The 21339-nt window shown below is 37.5% G+C and overlaps 2 protein-coding genes across 4 annotated transcripts; both read right to left on the reverse strand.

Annotated features, from left to right (window-relative positions):
• Positions 1 to 438: 438 nt before the first annotated feature.
• On the reverse strand, positions 439 to 3617 carry LOC108990141 (uncharacterized mitochondrial protein AtMg00860-like). The gene is made up of 2 exons (XM_018964015.2): positions 3065 to 3617; positions 439 to 1775 (listed from the first exon to the last, which is right to left on the reverse strand). Exons 1-2 carry the CDS (start codon positions 3170 to 3172, stop codon positions 1359 to 1361), a joined length of 525 nt encoding a protein of 174 aa, XP_018819560.1. The 5' UTR covers positions 3173 to 3617; the 3' UTR covers positions 439 to 1358.
• A 1732-nt stretch (positions 3618 to 5349) lies between these two features.
• LOC108990166 (zinc finger protein BRUTUS-like At1g18910) lies at positions 5350 to 21097 on the reverse strand. Of its 3 annotated transcripts, none has more exons than XM_018964044.2 (12): positions 20470 to 20904; positions 13125 to 13343; positions 12041 to 12235; positions 11611 to 11963; positions 11232 to 11463; positions 9302 to 11019; positions 8243 to 8452; positions 8008 to 8145; positions 6687 to 6897; positions 6518 to 6577; positions 5772 to 5843; positions 5350 to 5680 (listed from the first exon to the last, which is right to left on the reverse strand). In XM_018964044.2, the coding sequence occupies exons 1-12, from the start codon at positions 20719 to 20721 to the stop codon at positions 5579 to 5581; spliced, it is 3762 nt and encodes a 1253-aa protein (XP_018819589.1). In that variant the 5' UTR covers positions 20722 to 20904; the 3' UTR covers positions 5350 to 5578. The 3 variants fall into 3 exon arrangements, with proteins under 3 accessions (XP_018819589.1, XP_018819588.1, XP_018819591.1); XM_018964043.2 differs by having other exon boundaries at positions 6663 to 6897; positions 20470 to 20902; XM_018964046.2 differs by lacking the exons at positions 5350 to 5680; positions 5772 to 5843; positions 6518 to 6577; positions 6687 to 6897 and having other exon boundaries at positions 8033 to 8174; positions 20470 to 21097.
• Between the last annotated feature and the right edge of the window lie 242 nt (positions 21098 to 21339).

Raw genomic sequence — 21339 nt, forward strand, 5'->3', positions numbered from 1 at the left:
CAACGAACATTGATAGCGCTTTTGTTCTTTTCTTTCAATTACGTATAGAAGTAAAGCACATCAACACAAAATGGAAGAACAAAAGGACTAGGCGGGGTAAAGCATGTTTGAAAGACAAACGAAAAAAAGAGGAAATCGGCGTAAGAAGAAGGCGAAGAGACATTGGCCTCGATAGACAGTCGTTAAAAGCCTCGAGAGAATAGCTACTGAATAAAGTCAGACAAAAACAACATGGGTAGGAAAGTCGTCGGCCTGCAGGGTCGTCAGGAATAGGCTAGGCGTCGGTGGGGTGGACCATGGGGCCTTAGGTGGTGAAAACACCCCCACGTAACACCGAGCCCATAACCTCCTGCGACAAAACCCTCAGGCTGCCATAAAAAGAAGAGGACGAAAGAAAACAATAGAGAAAAAAAATACTCAGAGACAAATAGTTGGGCACAACAAAATATAAGGTAATATCATTAATCATCACAAGTTACAACATGAAGCCGCAGAGCTACAAAAAAAAAGTTACAATATGAAGCCACAAAGTTACAAAGAACCAGTTACAATATGAAGCCGTAGAGCTACAAAGAACAAGTTACCCCTTAGAAATGGGTAGACCCTCTACAAAATCCATAGAAACATCAGTCCATACTTATTGTGGTATACGCAAGGGTTGTAGCAACTCAACAGGATGCATAGTCTCCACCTTGTACCTTTGACACACCTCACATTCACGAATGAATTGCTTAACTTTAGACTTCAAACTAAACCAAGAAAAGTTAGTTCTAGCACACTTCAAAGACTTGTGAAGACCAGAATGACCTGCAGATGGACTAGCATGAATAAAGTGTATAATCTTCAACTTCAGCTTAGAACAGTTAGGAACATAAAGTCTTTCTTTTTTAAAACAAAAGACCATGTTTAAAACAAAGGAAGGATGAAAAGAAGGATCTAGTTGCAATGAGGTGATGAACTGCTCCACTGTCTAATCTTCTACATAAGCAGTCTTCAATTCTACTAACCAGGTTGGAGTTGGGAAAGATATAACAACCAACAATATTGATTTTTCATCCTAATATCTTCTAGACAAGTCATCAGCTACCCTGTTCTCTACCCCCCCCCCTCCTTTTGTATTCTACGTAAAATTCATATCCAAGCAACTTAGAGAGCTATTTCTGTTGTGAAGTTGTGCTAACGTTCTTCTCTAACAAATATTTCAGGTTGTGGTGATCAGTCCTAACTATAAACGAGCCTCCAAGAAGACAGGGTCTTCACTTCTTGATTGATAAAATCAAGGCCAGTAGTTCTTTCTCATAAGTAGAGAGTTGCAAATCCTTACCCTTAAGAGCCTGACTGAGGAAGGCCAATGGCCTCTACTCTTGCATCAACACAACACTAATACCAGTTCCACAAACATCACATTCTATTACAAAAACTTTAGAAAAATCTGGTAAGGAGAGTACAAGAGGATTTGTAACTATTGCCTTGAGTTGGTTGAATGACTGTGTCGCTCCCTCATTCCAAAGAAATGCATCTTTCTTTAGCAAAGTTGTCAAATGAGCAGCTACCTGTCCATACCCCTTGATAAACTTCCTATAGTAACCTATCAATCCCAAAAAACCCTTAATGACTTCAGTTTCTTTTAGTATTAGCCATCTAATCATGGATTCCAACTTCTTAGGATCTACCCTGACCCTGTCTTTAGAAATCAAATGGCCCAAATATTCGATCTCACCACATGCAAGCTTGCACTTGGATTGCTTAGCATACAACTGATGTTGTTGCAGAGTCTGCAAAATTGAACTCAAATGCATCAAATGTGACCATAAATCCTTGCTATAAACAAGGATATCATCAAAAAATACAATGAAAAATTTCTTTAAAAAAAAAGGCTTGAACACCTCATTCATGAATCCTTGAAATGTTGAAGGTGTATTAGTGAGTTCAAAAGGAATTACAAAGAACTCATAATATCCCTCATGTGTTCTAAAAGTTGTCTTGTAAATGTCTTCACTCTCATTCGAATTTGATGATATCCTGCCCTCGGATCCAGCTTAGAGAAAATGGTTGAACCAAAAAGATCCTTTAGTATTTCATCCACTACATGAATTGGATACCTACCTTTAATATCTTCATTCAATACCCTGTAATCAATGCATATCCTCCATGTGCCATCAGACTTCCTAACCAACAAAACATGGAGGAGAATAGGGACTGACTTGGTCAAATCACACCTGATTCTAAAAACTCTTTGACAACCTTCTCAATCTCAGGCCTCGTTTATTTTCGCAAATGAGATGGGATGATATGAGTTGAGATAAAATTTGAAAATTGAATAAAGTATTGTTAGAATATATTTTTTAATATTCGTATTGTTTTGAGATTTGAAAAAATTGAATTTTTTATTTTATTTTGTGTAAAAATTTAGAAAAGTTGTATTAATTATATGAGATTAAATGAAAGGAAATGAGATGAGATATATTGTGAAAACAAACGAGGCATTTTGATAATAAGGATAACTATAAGGCCTCACCCTAACTGGTGATGATTCTTGCTTCAAATTAATTTGATGGTCATGAGACCTTTGAGGAGGTAAACCCTTAGGTTCCTCAAATTGCCCCAATAGCTCAAGAATATTTTCAACCTCACTAGACATAGATTTTGTAACATCACTTGTAACTAATTGCAACAATAATCCCTTCTACCCCAACTTAGAGATTCTTGAAATCTCTTTATTATTCACCATCTCATTCTAAACTGTAATGCCCTTAAGACATATGCCTCTCCCCTTGTAAGTAAAATGCATCTTTAATTCTACAAAGTCCCAAAAGATAGGCCAAGTGACAATAACCATAGCATTCCCAAGACTCCATCACAACCACCCAAAGATAATGTAAAAAAAAAATTGATGGTGAAGGTTCTTCAACCCTACTACGGTACACTTCCCTTCACTGTTAACCACATGTCCATTGGCTACCCTTACTTGTATGGACTGATCTTGCTGTATATGCATATTACACTAGGAAGCAACTAAAATATCCACAAAATTGTGGGCATTGCAAACATCTATCAAAATTACCTCTCTTCTTTTCCTTAGTTGACCAACAACTCTCATTGTCTTCGGGCTTGGAACCGCCACAATGGCCTTTAAAGAGATTGAGGCTATTTCTCCCAAAGTTTTAAACATCGTTTCTTCCTGATCGGTACAGTCGAAATTTACTATACTGGAACAATATCCAACACGGTGGAGGTGGGTATTTCGTACCGAGTCAAATATTGGTCATTTCGATCAATACCGGCCGATTTTCAGATTTTGCCCATTATAGAAAATCTAAACAACATCATCAAGATAACTAAGACAATGGACTGTGGAGGTGGGCGTCGACCTGCGACGAAGGAGCAACACGAGCAAATAAGTCGTCCCTGCGAGTCTGTGACGGCGTGATGTCACGGTGTCCTATCGAAGGCATCGATTTGAAGAACAAAAGTAGATCTGAAAAGGGGGTTGGGTTGCTTTTGAGAAATGGGACTCTAAGCCATTATATATCAAGATCAAGATTTCTGAAAATGGAGAGAGTTAGAAACTGATAATGGAGAAAAAGTATATCTGAAGACGGAGAAAGTTGAAACTGAGAACTGAAGAAGACTTTTTGAGAAAACTGAGAGAGAGTTGATGGAGAGGATTTAAGAATCCATTTCAATACCGAAAAAGCCCTTTGGGCTTTGAGTTTCAAAAGAGTTTATTTACGAAAAACACCTTTGAGTTCACTCTTAATTACAAAATCACCATTCACTTTTAATTAGCATTTCGGATCCATTTTTGTTGTAAATATTTATGCAGCGTTTATTTTTTTGTTGCAAATTATTGAAACACTACCGGTACCGAATATTTGTTGCGTGAATAATAGTTTTTAAGACTTCAAGGTTGATCAGGATATTGTTGTTATTTTTTAACATAGTTAATATATATATAATTTATTTATATATAGACTAACTCAAAATAGTACCGGTACTGAAATATTTTGTTCTAGTATCTCGACCAAAACGGTCACTGAAACTATATTCAAAGCTTTGATTCCTCCACAAACCTCAGTTTGTTCCTCTCCATTTTCTGTCACTCTTTCCTGCCCCCAACCAATAACACTATCAAAACTATCCAGTAACTCCATTCCTTCCAACAGAGAAAGTTTTGGCTCAAGGCATCGATGGCCTTGATGCCACTTGTCATCACAAAAGTAGCAAAGACCCTTCTTCCTTTTTTCTTGCATCTGAGGCTCAGACACTTTTTGAAAATGATCTTTGATGTAGATTGAGTTTTAAGTGTTTCCAAAATGGATCTGTCCAGTTTTATACATGTTGGACCCTGGACCTAACTGACTAGAATCCATAGACCCATTCTTCCAAGGTCTTCTAGTACTCAACACATATTGTTCTTGGATTTTTTCCAATCCAAATGCATCATTCAAAGTAATAGACACATGTTGTATGAATTTTCAGAGAGTAATTTTCCCTCTAGTTCATGATCTATTTATACGTTATTAGTTTCTATAAATACAGTACCATATTTATACAAGATCAAAACAAAACACTACAAAACGACACCACTTCACTTAGTTCAATCACCATCTCACTAAACAAAAAAACGTTGTGCTACTTATTACCAGTGACAACTGCAATAAATGACACCGTCCCAATAACCAGAAACGGCTTCGTATCCTTCAAGCCTTTAACAAATAAAACTATCAATGCTTCACTTTTATCTTCCTTTCCGCTGCCAAACTCCTTCAGCCTCTACTGCTAGCATCCACTCCAACACCTTTCGACCCATAATAACTGGTCACTTCAGAGTTTCAAAAGCGGATAGACTGTCATAACTAGGAACATTTTTTGCTTTTATTATTTATATGCACTAAATAATCAATATCGATTACGTATAATAGAAATTTAGATTACATTATTAATATTTTTTATGACAATGAATCTCAAAAACCGCACAAACACAACATGTCTCTTTTATAAGAAAATATATTTATAATCATGAATTGTGTAAATTTTACGTAATCGTTTTGAAAAATATGGGACTCCAATGACAAAAAAAAATTAATTTTTTAATAATAAATTTCATTTTTTTTCAAATCGATCGATATTTACGCACTTCACAATTATATATAAAATTATTCCTTTTTTATTCCGGTAAATTCCAAATCCGTAGAATGCGTCTCCATCACACGGACCAAGTAAATCATCAAATATTAAACCTGGAAGGAGCATAACACCTAGACCAAGGCACCAAGTGCCAACCCTGAGGATTGATTACATTTATTAATATATAAGCACACTTAGTTAATGCTAGAGAAAGAAAAAATATTATTTATTCAGAATCTCAAAATCCACAAACTAAAAATTGTTGGAAAAGAGAGAAAGGGGCTAACAATTTCAAATTCTCTCTCGTGATAAAATAGAGAAATTACAACCTCATTACAGAGTACTTTCAAACTCCTAATTGGGTAGCATGTAGATCATTTATACAACTTCGTCTTTCTATACCAAGTAGCTTGATGATGCAACTATTCCCACTCACAATGAATCAGAACTATGTGAGTCTAGTGTTGTATGAACCACAACAAGAGCATTTGTGGTGAAGCCAATGGAAAGGTGCGGCTCCTTTCTTCTCACAATCATTGCATAGTATGGCCTGCAAAGTGCTCCACAGTCAATCAACATATATCTAGAAGAATCGTAAAAATACAAGTTCAATATGAAAACTTAAAAGAGAAATGGTGAACCTGAGTTATTCCAGCATACTCATCTGGAATTTTCTCCTCGGCTAACTGTGCATCTAACATTCTAAAATATATCTGCAATGCATTCATAATTTAGGAACTTCATCAAGACGACAACATTTGGAGACGGTTTGACTCATTTAAATGAATGAATCTAACAAATTGCTCAATTGAATCTTTTTTTTTTTATATAAATATAATTGCTCAATTGAATCTTCACAGAAAGTGCTTTTCAAACATATAACAAATGAAATTTAAGTGAAAATTCAAAGTGAAGTGCAAGATGCGCGAGAGGCTTTCTTTGCTCTAACCATTACTATTTGCCAGTTAATAGCTCTTAAGTTAGAAATGCACGAGTATTGACCCTATAGAGACTCCAGCACTTGAAACATTTTGTTATATCAAGTCAACAATGAGTAGGTCCTATTGGTTAAGCTGATTTGCCTCAAAGCATATTAACTTTTGGCTAATTTACTTCTTATGGCTTGATTTCATCAAGACAACCATAGAAATAAATTACTCACAAAGAAAAGGTTAAAAAATGATTCGACACTAGAATAGCGTTAGCTAAAATAACTAATTTTAACACTCAAGTTAAGAATTCATCATGTTGAAGATGTAGATGCTCATTCACAGTTTAATTTCAATTGTATTTTCATTTCCTGGAAGATATTAATTTGCAGCAATATATTGTTATATACCATAGCACAAAAGTGGCTGAACTAGATAGGAAATATCTAGGAACTAACCTGCATGTCCCCAAGTGACTTGCTACAGATTGGGCAGGTATAGTGAGAACAGGTGTAATCCTAGCAACAGAAACAGTAGCAACTGTAAAGTTGCCTGAAATTTTCCCAAGTGAAGAAAAAAGTGAAGATTTTAAGATTGAAGTACCCGGAAACATGTTGAGTGCATTACATGACCACATGGAAGGCACTTTACTGGAGAGGTAGATGTGAATATGTATTCATGGCAGATGGGGCAGTTATCCTCTAAACATTTCTCCCTACATGTATGAGCCGAAAGAGAACGTGACATGCAAGCATTGCAGTTCATGCAGTGAAAGTAGTCAATTCCCAGTCCCTTCCCCACTCGGCACAGGTTACAGAAAGGACAGTGATAAATTTCTCTGTTAAAGCAACATTTAAATCATAAATGTCAGAATTTTCAATGGCAGAAATCAAGATAGGTAATGCAAGGTAACATTAATATTACCTTCAATCCCTTCAATCTTTTTTTTTTTGGGAGAGAGAGAGAGAGGCTGTTGAATTAAACTATATTTAAGAAAATAAGCATAAAAGTACAAAGGATATTATTATCATAGTGTGGTTCAGTATTGAACTATGAAGTCCCCGTCCAGAATACAAAAACGTAAGGTCATCCAACTGTTTTCTTTCAACAATATTAAGTAGCTATGAGTAGGGTTTAGTCCGACACAGTCTCACATTTAGCCCTCAGCTCCAAACCATTGCGTAGATGGAGTCTCAATAATTTACTTTGTTGATTTATAATGCACATAAGTTCTACTTGAATTTAACATGACACCTTATGATTAATCATGAGTGGATCAACATTAGACACCCATTGAAAAATGTCAGTTTATGACATGTATAATTTTAAATATAGAAGCTGAGATAAAATCTAAATTCTCCTACATACATGGTTGAACCTTATCGGAGATGTTGCAATCATTGACATATTGTGATATTATACAACCATGTCAGTGCTCTTTAAAGATTATAATCCATCCTCAAGGCATCTCAGCTTTAACATTTAGTTGTTTAGACATCTTTGCTGTGAATAGAAGACAATTTTAAATTTTGAAGAGTCAAACCTGCAGCATTTGAAAGCTCTAATGCATATGGGGTCGTCTAAGGAGATAACATCCTAGAGAATTATTAAAATAATCCTGTACGTCATTTAACTAGTTTGTCTCTCACTTGGCCATTACAGAACTAAGTGTCTTTGTCAAATAAAATAGTCATTATGAGGAGCCAAAGCCTGTCTTAATTATATATATATATATACACACACAATCCACCAAATACCTTTTCAATTTAAATTAAAGTGTTTGTCCTAATAGTGCTTCGAGAGTCAGTCATAATGGTCCTTTTTATGGCTGTATCTGTTTTGGCCTTTTTTCATTTTCACTTATGGTAAAAAGATGAAGAAACAAAAAAAATTTGAATTTCATTGCATAAAATTAGAATACTGAAGTAGATCAATCATGCTGTTTCACCTTTCATCATCAAATAACTTGCAGATCTTGCAATAATATTTTGCCATGGAAAAATTATCGCAGGAAACAGTGGAACACGAGCGCCCAATTGGCTGAATTTTCAAGCATTTCATGCACATCATCTTTGTAACAGATTTCCTGTATATATATCAGAAGCAGTGGCAAACCTGATGGAGAGAATAGAAAACATGAAAATTGACAAGATGAAAGCAGAAATGTAACCATAATGTCATACCTATCCAGAGAATGATCAGCCACCTCATCATGGCAATGTCTGCATGTATAAAGCTGGTTGCAACAGGCAACGAGAAGTTTGCAGTTCCTCTTGTAGTGTTTGCAACCAAAGGTTAGTTTGAGATGGTCCTGATAAGATGGATGCTGATCGGGAATATCTTCCCCATTACTTGAAACTGGATGGGATATCTGTTGTCTAACAATCCAACGGCTGATACAGAATGAACACCATAAGTACGTAGTGGACATGTAAGCAAAATGAAAAGAAAAAAAAAAAAAAAATCAGGTCTCTGAGCAGAATGATGTCTGCAACAGTGTATAGGCCCATAGTTCACCAAATGTAAGAAGGGGACTATACCCAGTAAGAATATGATTATTTAACCAAATTCAGGTGACTATGAGTATTTCATTTTTCTAGAAGAATATCCAATGTGCGGATGTGCCACAATTGCATATGCATACATACATTAATAAATAAATATGAGGGTATGTGTAACGCCCCAATGGAAGGCCCACATCACATGGCTTATATTCCAAAAGGACTAGTCAATGATACAATTGGAGCCCCATTAGAACCTTATAAAGAGCAAGAACTTGTCCTTCCTAAACAATATGGAATCTCATACACCACCTACTATTATCCTTATCATATGGGGTATCATAATCTATCCCCCTTAAATTCCCAACATCCTCGTCGAACCTGTCCATTGTAGATAGCACGGCTCAAGTCCCACATTTCTAGTTGGGATAGGCTCTGATACCATTTGTAATGCCTCAATGGAAGACTCACATCACATGGCTTATACTCCAAAAGGACTAGTCAATGATACAATTGAAGCCCCATTAGAACCTTATAAAGAGCAAGAACTTCTTCTTTTCAAGCAATATGAGATCTCATACACCACCTACCATTATCCTTATCATATGGAGTATCACAGTATGCCCACCTAATATACTCACAATAGACTATCTAACCTTAATCATGCCTCTACTTTCTACTCCTAAAAGGAAAGGAAGAAAAGGTTAAATTTAAAAGGTTATAAAATTGCATAATACCAACCTCATTAGCAGATTTTGGATTATATATGATTTTTTCTGCGGATCCAAGGAAGAATCTCGAGATACTCTTCTAATTGTAGCCTCCAGATCTTCTTGATTCATTGTCAGAAGGCGTTCACAGCGCAAAGAAGACTTAGGTAATTGAAAATCTTGGCCCGATTTATCAGTCTGGTCTGTGGCATCTGCCACTTCACAGCATCTCTTTTTGTCACTGTCACTGGAAAGTTTTGTACATACTGAACATTCATAATTATTTTCATCTCTATTCAGGTCCTTTTCTTTATCATCCACATCGCAGTTTCTAAATGTCTCGACATCTGAATCAACATGATCTCTTTGTGGAAAATCACTCTTCTTTTCAGCAATGATTCCTTCATTTTCTTCATTAATGACTTCTTTAGCCAGATAAGTTGATATAATCTCTAGTGGATCTGCAGTCCATGAAGGTGAGATGCTTGATTCCTCTACCACCTTTGCTACGTCATATTCTTCACACCATTCCCCTAACCATTCATCAAACATTGTATTTCTCACGGCCTTGCGCCATAAGGACATCAGAGTATGCTGTTCTTCAACTGTCAAAGATGCCATGAGCCAGGGTATCATATCCTGCAATACTTCTGCTCTTGTTGTTCCAAGCATGCGTCCTATGATTTTTTCTTGCTCCTCAATGGAGAAGCTCTCTCTAAATGAGGGCCAAAGTTCAACTTCTTCACGGTGAATATGGTTGGAGAGTGATTTATGCATTGATTTGCACATGTCATGCAGCCTCCTACGCAGTTGATGATGATTCAGCATTCTTTGATCCTGCGTATTTGAATCAGCACTAGAAATTGAAACTTGCAACTCATACATCTTATCTAAAATGAGCGATATTCTACTGAAGTATTCAACTTCCAGTTGGTGATCAATGGTATAGGAGTGGCTTATGTTTTGGACTGTCCCCTTTGCCTCCAAAGCTGGAAAAGCAATCTCATCCTCTGCATCACTGTGGATCTGATATAGAACACGTATGAGGTCAAATCGCCGACGGAAGTCAATGATGAGGCCTAAATTTTCAGCCAACTGGGCTGAACCAGAGACAAGGTACTCCAAATCTTTCCTGAGAGCCTTGTGGAAGAAAAAGATGATATCCACCGGTTTTGGTTCATTGATAATGGAACTGGAACCACCATCACCAGGAAACTTAGGAAAAGGATTTATTATCTTTACTGTTTCAGGGAAAAATATGTGCAGATTGATTCCACTGGAGTAGGATGTCTCATACTTCTTAGCAGTGTGGGGGCTTGAAGATGAAGAAAAACAGTTACTGCCCTTGTTGGCAGAGGGTGGTTCAGTTGGCCCTGGGTTAGATCCTTCAGGGAGTTTCATGCCCAAGGCTAAGGAAGAAGACCCAAAGACTTCCTTGATTTGCTCGGATATAAAAGAGCATCTGCTCTTGAAAATGCTCTGCAAATCCTCTCTTAGTTTTTCAATAGAGGTCTTTCCTGAGTAACCAGTTTGAAACCACTTGTGTAAGAGGGATGCAAAAGATTTATTTACAAAAGAATCTCCCTGCTTTACACTCTGAAGAATGGACCTGGATTCATCCTCAGATAACTGAGCTGAAAACCACATGATTACGCACTTAAGCAATCCAAGTGGCATTATATTAAGGCTCATATACAGAAGTCTCTGCTGCAATTCATGGCTGCAGTTCTTGCTAATAATGGGAAATACCTGTTAGAAACTGGACAAAGGGTCAAATGATGGCAATATGAAAAACATTCCTAAATAACTTATTGATGACAAGTATTGAGAGGGAACTTTTGGAATTCATTAAGAGAATTGGAATCAGCATCCCACAATTATCACTAGCTACTGCATACTACTAGTAAAGGTTGAATTTTTCCCCTTCTCTTGCTATTTATTAATGTCTTTAAGCAGTTTACCTCCATTTCTTGCAAGGCAAACTGTTTGTTCACTTCCAACAAGAAAGACTCAAGTTCCCTGCAAAGATTCTCCAGAAACAAGCACAACGATATACCATTTTGAGGGTTGTATTGTAGCAGCAGAAGTAGACCTTCAATATGATGACCATTGAGGAATTGTTCGTCAGAGGGAGGTGGGCAGCAATTGGCAAGTTGATTTAGCACAGGGTAAAAAAATGTCTTCAAGGCATTGCTGTTCATCAGAAAGTTTTCAATTGAAACTTATGATGCATGAGCGAGAAACAATTATTTAAGAAAAAAAGAAAGAGATTCTGCTAGGCACTTGATCAAATATACTGTGTATATTAAAAGGAAGTGCTTCAGCAACCATGTGAATTACCCGTAGAAGCTAAGGACATCAGCAAGGAATTTTAGCCGGATAACTATTGAATCTAAATTTGAAAAACAGCCTGAGCTTCTGATTTGATATAACTCTTCCAGAATTTCTTTCAAATCTTTCCTGATGGCACCATGCCAAATATTAAGACAATGAATCGGATTTTGTCCAACGTCTGTTTGGATAAAGCGTGCTTTTATCCAATTCCAGTTTTCACTAAAAGACCATTTAGATAAATGCATTTTGAGTTTCCCTCTCATATCTGCACATCCATCAGGACATTGAATGTCTTTTCCAACACTGGTGTAGGAACCGCAGGAGGGTTGATCATCATTACCAAGCCAAGAATTCACCACCTTCACAAACATATTTGAACCAGACACAATCAGGATGTTTATCCAAATTGGATGTGAGAATTTGGCTGAGAGTGTACCTCTAGCAATGTTTTTTCTCCGGGTACAATTTCTTTTATACAGTGAGTAACATCCAATTGTTCCTCCAGAGAAAGAAAGGACATCATCCATGGCAAAAATTGCTCTATCAGAATTACTGGAACACTGCATATGAACTGCCACACAAGTGAACCCTGCTCTTTCGAAGAGAATTGCTGCATCAGCAATGGAAAAACCTGTACATTGCACATTAACACCTCAAACATCTTATATATACACTTCGATCATATGTACAAAACATACATATTTCAATCTGCATGAGAGAACAAGATTCAATGTTACTCGAAATAAATGCTTGAAGGATGCAATTGTGAATATAAAAGTAAGTGGGCCACCGTACTCTATGGCCGTGGCCGCAGACTACCATGGTACACAATGAGGCCTAGAGAACCATTGGTATGATACACTAAATGATCCTACTTATGGCCCAAATACATTTTTTTTCTCAACTTATGGCCCAAATATATATAGTTTTTTTCTCAACTTATGGCCCAAGTATAACTTGATTTAATGCCTGATGCAAAACAATATGCAACTTTACCCCAAGGTATGCAAACAAGGCTGGAGACCACACATCATGAAGAGGCAGTGGCTTTGACTCTTCCCCTCCTGGCCTTGGGACCCCTAACTTATTAAAAAAGGGGTAATGCCCCTTCCAATAACTTTGCTCACCCAAAAGTGAATTCTAAACTGCATCTCCAATATGCGAGGTAATCCATATGCAGAAACAAGCGAATGGTAAACATAGATCACTTTAAACCATAGGACGATGGCACAGACAAACGAAATATGTCCTTTCCAGCATAAGCTGAGTAAGAAAATTGTGATATCAAATGGATCACCCAGAAAACAACAGCTTGAAAGTTTTGACTAACTTAATGGTTATTAAATTGTGTTTTATTTTCCATATAATTGAGCTAGGAACTAAAACAGATTGCAACCAAGCGAGTAACAATGGATTTCACAAGCCAAATGGTGCATAAAATTGCCCTAGATGAAAAATAATACAAAAAGAAACAAGTAACCTTTTGAAGCAGTATTATCAATGATAAAGTAAATTCCTACCTGTTGTTCTTCTTTCAACATATGCTGGGAAATTGACGTCTGGATGGTGCCAATGCAACAAATGAGTTCTTGAAATGGTTTGGAAATATTCTTTTCTTCCTCCAATAGAACATCCAAGCAATGAAAAATAGAATTGAAGAGCTCATTAAAGCTTTCATGCTCAAGTGAATATGTGGATGCCACATTTTTAATGTGGACGTCTAGTGCAAGGAAGATAACCTGCAAGAAGATATAAGTTCTACTCATGGAACCATATATGAGTATTTGGGTTTCGGTTCTGCATCACTATTATTTTTTTATCGCTAAACAAAATTTTATTGATGCTAGGGATAGACAATAGCCCAAGTACATGGGACGTATACAAGAGCATCACCCGTGCATGATGACCTTGTGATACAAGAACATACCTCTAAAATCTATTACAAGAGTCCAGTGGAATAAAGTATTAAAAGAAAGTTCTAAGTTCATCCATTGACCGCCTCACGATCTTCAAAGCTTCTATCAAAAACTCTCAAAGTCTCTTGATAGACGCTCTTTCTAGCCACCCAAAAGTAGACCTGAGTTCCATTGCTCCCTTGCATTGTTTTGCTATACATTTTCCATCAGGAACTATCATCCCAGTCTCAATTCCACCCACAAACTAAAAGTCATACCAACTCACCCCAAAATTAAACCTTTTATTGTGAGTTTTCCCTCAGTCAAATTGGGATATTAAATGGAAGATGACACTACTCGTTAAAATTGCTGGTATGAGAGCCATGAACATGGCCACCATGGGAGCTTCCCATAATCAGTTCCCATGGAGGACCATGGGGAATGGCTACCCATGCTATGCCACTACTTTTTTTTCAGAAAAGGGTACCTATGTTATTTTTATTATAAACAAAGGGTGATGTCATCATTTTACACATTTAACACCCTAAATCTGACCTAGCGGTCAACACAGCAAGAAATTAGTTTTTAGAGACAAAATTGTATTTGGAGGTGCATGATGATAGTTTCTAGGGTTGTTTGGTAATTTACGCTTTTCTATTTTTCTTTACCCTAAATATTCAGAGTTGCAACTGGTTCTTGGTGGTGGGGAAAGCCCAGAGAACAGCAAATATGGGGAGTCGGTTGCATCAGATGAGGAAATGGTTCTAGAGCCATTGAGTTCTATTCCTCCCGGAATTGATTGGGATAACAAATTTTCTGATTGGGTGTTAAGGAAGGTGGATGATATTAAGGAGTGTGTAGGTATTTCGTGCGATGGTTATGAGGAACAATTCAGAGTTCTTCTTATTGCTATCGAGGTTGGTCAGCCATTGTTGGCTAAATCAGCATAAAAAAAGGAGAGGGAATTGAAGCGTTTGTCTTGTTTGATTGATTATAATGCAAGGGGAGAAAATGCCTTTAGAGATAAAGGCAAAGGAAGGGTTGCCAACAACTTTTAATGAAACCAAAGATAATCTCTTGGAATGTACAAGGACTTAATGATTACAAAAAACGTCTCCATTTGAAGAATTGGATCCGCAAGTGGAGGGGTGATGTGATATGTTTTCAGGAAACCAAGTTAAAATTTGTTAATCAATCTATTGTTAGTAGTTTGTGGAGCTGTCCTTGTGTGGGGTGGGTGGAATTAGTAGCGGATGGGGCATCGGGTGGAATCATTGTTATGTGGGATAGGAGGATGGTGGAGTTGATTGATCATTTTGTGGGAGATTACATGGTGGCGTGTCATTTTAGGAATGTGGATGATGGAGTGGAATGGGCTTTTGCTGGTGTTTATGGTCCTATTTTGAAGAATAATAGGAGAGCGTTTTGGGATGAAATGGCAGGAATTCGCTGTTATTGGGATCTTCCTTGGTGTTTTGGAGGGGATCTCAATGTTACGAGGTTTTCTAGTGAAAGAGTGGGGGATTCTGTTTACACTAATGCGATGAATGATTTTTCTGAACTGGTTTTTGAGTTAGAATTGATTGATTTACCGATGGCAGGAGGGGATTTTACGTGGTCCAACAGAAGGACTTGGTAAAGGCTGGATAGATTTCTGGTTTCGGCTTCATGGGAGAGTTGTTTTCCAGATTTGAATCAGAAAAGGTTTCCAAGATTATGCTCTGACCACCATCCAATTATGTTGGATTGTGGGGGTCTTAGTGGAGGCAGTAGATATTTTAAATTTGAAAACATGTGGCAGGAGGATGAGACTTTTGTGGATAGGGTGAGGCAGTGGTGGTCTTCATACTTGTTCTATGGCACCCTGAGTTTTGTTTTGGCTAGTAAACTCAAAGCTCTAAAAAAGATCTGAAAAAATGGAATGTTGACGAGTTTGGGAACATTGAGAAGAAAAGGAAACTTCTGTTACAGCAGCTGCAATGCTTGGAGGAAAAGGAGTTGTCGGGGGCTATTTCTGGTGAGGAGTTGGAGAGGAAAAAAGGGGTGGTAGATGAACTAGAAAAGATCACTTTAATGGAGGAAATTTCTTGGAGGCATAAATCTAGGGTTCGTTGGTTGAAGGAAACCGATAAGTGTACAAAATTCTTTCATCAAATGGCAAATTCTCATAGAAGGAACAATGCAATCGAAGTTATTCAAGATGGTGAAAACATGTTTTCGGATCAAGAGGTCATCAAGGAATATGCTGTCAATTTTTATGAAAAGTTATTCAAGGAAGGATACTCGTGGAGACCAAAGCTGGATGGACTGTCTTTTGATGCTATTCATTCTGAAAGTGCAGCTTGGATGGAGAGAGCTTTTGATGAAGATGAGGTGCCAGATGTTGTCAAAGGCATGGTTTTCTATGGCTTTTTTTCAAGCATGTTGGAACATGGTGAAGGAAGACATTATGAAGGTATTTCTGGAAATTCATTCTTTTATGAAATTTGAGAAAAGCATCAATACTACTTTTATAGCTTTGATCCCTAAAAAGGTGGGGGCAACAACTATGCGGGATTTCAGGCCAATTAGCTTGGTTAATGGAGTCTACAACATTATTTTGTTATGAATCCACTAGGTAGAACTCACCATTGAAAACCGGCTTACAATGGAAGGGTGCCTAGGGGCTTATAAACCACCAACCAATCTCATACTTAGTCGATGTGGGATCGTAACAACCACCACGCTCTGCAGTCAACGTCCACGACCGTCCCAGCGCTCACACGGGTTGGCTGTGCGTTAGGTCTTTCCTAGCTCCGGACGAACACTATCATACCGGCATCACCCCTCATGCCGCACGATTGCAACCGCGCCAACATGGACTACATACGTGGGGTGGCTCTGATACCAATTGTAAGAACAAACTCAGAAAATGATCACAACTCTGATCTTCAACGGATCATTTCCTCCAAAATGACTTTATTAAACTTTCTTCAATGAATTACATCAGAGACTACCTCCCTTTTTATACACATCTCAGACCTTAAGTCAGTTAGGAATTAAGGGCATTTGAGTACATTACATCAGCTAAGTAAGGGTACAAAGGTAATCACATAGTACTTAAATGGCATGTGCCATCACGTGTACAACTAACTTCCTAACTGCTACTGCTAGCCGATGGCTCTCCTTCAGACTCCTTCCTTCCTTATTCTCCTCAGTATACATAACATATTTCTAAGGTGTTGGCCACAAAATGCTTTTGTGAGAGGAAGACAAATACTAGATTCAGCTTTAACAGCTAACGAATGTTTGGATCATAGAATTAAAATGGGCGAATCTGGAGTTTTTGTTAAATTGGATATGAAAAGGCATTTGATCATGTTTTGGTTAAATTGGTTAAATGGCATGTGCCATCATGTGTACAACTAACTTCCTAACTGCTACTGCTAGTCGATGGCTCTCCTTCAGACTCCTTCCTTCATTATTCTCCTCAGTATACATAACATATTTCTAAGGTGTTGGCCACAAAATGCTTTTGTGAGAGGAAGACAAATACTAGATTCAGCTTTAACAGCTAACGAATGTTTGGATCATAGAATTAAAATGGGTGAATCTGGAGTTTTGGTTAAATTGGATATGAAAAGGCATTTGATCATGTTTGTTGGGAGTTTTTATTGTATTTACTTGGTCGTATGGTTTCGGTGAGAGGTGGTGTATGTGGATCAAGTATTGTATTTCTACACCAAGATTCTCCATATTGGTGAATGGTAACCTGGTTGGTTTCTTTAATAGCTCATGCGGGTTGAGACAAGGAAATCCGATATCTCCTTTCCTCTTTATTCTTGTCATGTATGCTTTAAGTAGAATGATCGTAGCGGCGGTGGGAGGTAGGTTTTTGTCAAGGTTTGAAGTAGGCTGTGTTTCTCGGAGCAGTGTGTTTGTTTCTCATCTTCTTTTCGCCGACGACACACTAATTTTCAGTGAGGCCAACCAAGATCATCTGCGGTCTTTAAGAGCTCTTTTGCTTTGCTTTAAAGCTGTGTCGGGATTAAGAATCAACTTAACCAAGTCTAAAATAGTTCTTGTGGGCTCAGTGTCAAATATTTTTGATCTAGCTAATATTTTGGGGTGTAAAATATCGTCGCTGCCTTTGATGTATCTTGGTCTCCCCCTGGGTGCCTCTCATAAAGCTGTCTTGATTTGGGAAGGAGTGATTGAAAGATTGAGAGGAGATTAGCCAGCTAAAACATATTATATTTGTCTAAAGGGAGTAGGATCACTTTAATCAAGAGTACACTGAGCAATCTTCCAACATATTTCCTTTCTCTCTTCCCTTTACCGGCTGGGGTTTCTTTGAAAACTGAAAAGATCTATAGGAATTTCTTGTGGGGAGGTTTAGGGGAGGAAAAGAAATTTCATTTGATGAGTTGGGATAAGGTTTGTCAACCAATTTCAAATGGGGGTTGGGGCGTGCGTAACTTGAGGCTTTTTAATAAAGCTCTTTGTGGGAAATGGTTATGGAGATACCATTTTGAAAGAGATGCTTTATGGCATAATGTGATAGAAGCTAAATACGGGGATATGTGGGGTAGTTGGTGTTAAAATGAAGTAAAAGGAGCTTATGGGATGGGATTATGGAAGTCCATTCGTATGGGTTGGGGGGAGTTTGTTAACATGTCAAATACAAGGTGGGGGATGGTTCAAGAATTCTTTTTTGGCATGATTATTGGTGTGGAGCGTTAACTCTCAAGAATGAATTTCCTTCCCTATTTCAGATTTCAAGGCTTTAAGATGCATCTGTGGCTGATTCCCTCTCTTTTTTGAACAATAGTATACACTGGTCTGTTGACTTTGTGAGAAATGTAAATGATTGGGAAGTCATTGTAATTTCAGATTTTCTCAGCAGTTTATATGAGCTGAAGATTGTACAAGGAAGTGTAGACAGTTTGTCATGGATTCATGAAAGAAATTCCAGATTCTCAGTCCATTCCTATTACAATGTATTAACCTGCCAAGGTGTATGCGATTACCCCTAGAAAAGTATTTGGAAAGTTAAAGTGACGAATAAGGTAGCTTTCTTCTACTGGCTTGTGTCTCATGATAAAATTCTGACTATAAAAAATCTAAGAAAGCGTGGGATTTGTATTGTTGATTGGTGTTATATGTGCAAGAAAGTTGGCGAATCAGTTAATCACTTGTTTCTCCATTGCGAGGTGGCTAAAAGTTTGTGGAATGTCATTTTTGGAAGGTTGGGCATTTCTTGGGTGATGCCAAAGCAGGTTGTTAATTTACTTGCTTGCTGGAAGTATGCTGGGCAGAGTCTATCTATTGCCGCAATTTGGAAAATGAACCCTTCGTGTTTGATGTGGTGTCTATGGCTAGAAAGGGATGGGAGATGTTTTGAAGACAAAGAACGATCGATGGAAGAAATTAGGGAATTTTTCTTTAAAACTCTACGTCTATGGGTTAAGGCCTTTGTAATGAACAGTGATGAAATGTTGGAGTTTTTCTAGTTTTTTCTTTCCTTTAGACGTTGTATGTAGGTATTTTCTCTTGTATACTCCCTTTGTACTTGAACTATGCCTATTTATGATAATAAATCTCCTATTAATTAAAAAAAAAAAAAAAACCTAATGAGAACTGATTGTACGTACTCATAATACATGGGCGGTATATCAGATATAAAACAAAGAGCAAACCCGAATAACTTGCAACATTAAGGCCTTGTTTGTTTTCTAAAAATATCTCATCTCATCTCATCTCATCTCACCTCATCATTACAACTTTTTCAAATCCCCACACAAAATAAAATAAACAATTTAACTTTTTCAAATCTCAAAACAATAATAATATTAAAAAATATATTCTAACAATATTTTATTCAACTTTTTAACTTTAATCTCAACTCATCTCATCTCATCTCATCTCTGAAAACAAACGAGCCCTGTTAGTTTATGGTTGAGATTATGCATTGAACTTTAGTCAGGACCTAGTGTAAGCTGGATCCTTTACACCTTTCAATACAAAGTTGACATCAACTTCTTATTGAAAAAAAAAAAAAAAAAAAGAACACCCACTGAATCAGATCCTTAATGCAAAAGGAAAAAATCTAAATTTAACTTAAAAAATAAAAATAAAAGTGGTCGCCCACCATCCTAGGGGTGGTCTGGCCACCGTACAAGGCTGACCACCCGAGCCAGCACCATGGGTGGCTGCCCACCCCATTTGTTGTGTGACTGGCGCCATCCCACTTGGGGTGAATCTCCAGCCACCCAAAGGGGGTGGACCACCTCTAGGGTGGCCGGACCACCCCAAAGGATGGTAGCAGCTTTTTTATTTTATAGATTTTTAAATATATTATTAATAAAAAAAAAATTGAATGGAGGTCAATAATTTTGGAAAACAATTAAAAAACCCTTAAGTGTGTGTGTGTGTATAAAGTCAACTTTCTCGTTGTTAGCTCACATCATATAGCACAAATGTGACCTCTGGCTTTTTACAATTACAGATTTCACTTCTTCAAATCCATAAATTCTAAAAGCTAAAGAGCCTAGAACAAAGATTAACAAAGAACCAACAAAATATTAATGACTTTTACTACTCCAAACTTGTGCTTTAATATGAGAGAAATCGATAACATTCCTTTTTCTTCTCGTTTGCTTTTCCAGGTCCTTATTCCTCACAATCGAACCCACCCCCCCTCCAAAAAAAGGCAAAATTTAATTTTCCATTAAACTCAAAATTAATCCTTCCATTTATATATCCATTTATTTTGGCCTTGAATGTAGAAGAATATTACTTGTACAAGCTTTTTATGCGCAGACTGAAGTCAATGACTACATTAAAAGCATTTTGGCTTGTGCAACCAGTATCTGCCACGTGTCTTTAGTGCATGTTTCAAAGTTTGAAATTTGTAGTCCTCTTCCTTTAATTTCTCAGCAACCAAACGCAAACAGAGAGTGACAAAAATCAAAGAAAACAAAGCAGTTACCTCATCTTCCGCAGCAGTGTGGTACTTACAAACAAGCTTCAGAAACTCGAACCTCTGTCGGAGCTCGAGCAACAGTTCCTGACCGTTGGAATCACTCTCGGACGCCGCCGCCGCCAATTGGCGCAGCTCGGATAGCTCGGAGCGGAGAGCCTTGTGGAAGCAAATGAACAAGAGAATGGGAGCGTCGGCGAGCGGAACGGAGGCCAGAGACTCCGCGGAGGGGAAAACGGTGTCATCATCTTCGGTGGCCATCCACCAAGGGAAAAGCGAGAAAACCACCACCACCACCACCCACCATGAACGTAAAGAGAGGAGCAGGGAAGGTCTCGCATAGGATTCAGGAACAGGTGGTTGAAGGGATTTAAGCCCTTCCCCAAATCTACTCTCAGAGACTGGCTCTTGGAAGTTGGAAGCTCGTTTTACTTTTTTATTTATTTATTTATTTTTATTTTTTTTTTTTTTTATGTTTAATAGTATTGTTGACTGATTGATTGATTTCTCTGTGAATATAAATTGTATGTATGGTCTGGTTGTGCCGGAATCCGATGGAGACGTTGTACCGAACTCTCGGAGAAGGGAAGCATTGAGAATGCCTGGCGCCAGCACCTTATGGAGCGTGTAGTGCACGCTCTGAGTGACAGGTAGAGGGCCTAGGTATGTTTGCACTCGAAGTTTTTTTTTTTCTTTCTTTGTTTTTTCTTATTCTTTCCTTAAAAGTATGAAATATAGGATAAAATTTTTGGAGATGGCTTTTTTAAGATTTCTTAAAAGTAATGAGATTCTTTAAAATATGTTTACATTTTGAAAATTCTTTGAATATTGGTTTTATAAAAGAAATTTTTTTTTCATTAGATACTATTTATTATCTCA

Source organism: Juglans regia, chromosome 9 (genome assembly GCF_001411555.2).
Source record: "Juglans regia cultivar Chandler chromosome 9, Walnut 2.0, whole genome shotgun sequence".
Taxonomy (NCBI): Eukaryota; Viridiplantae; Streptophyta; class Magnoliopsida; order Fagales; family Juglandaceae; genus Juglans; species Juglans regia.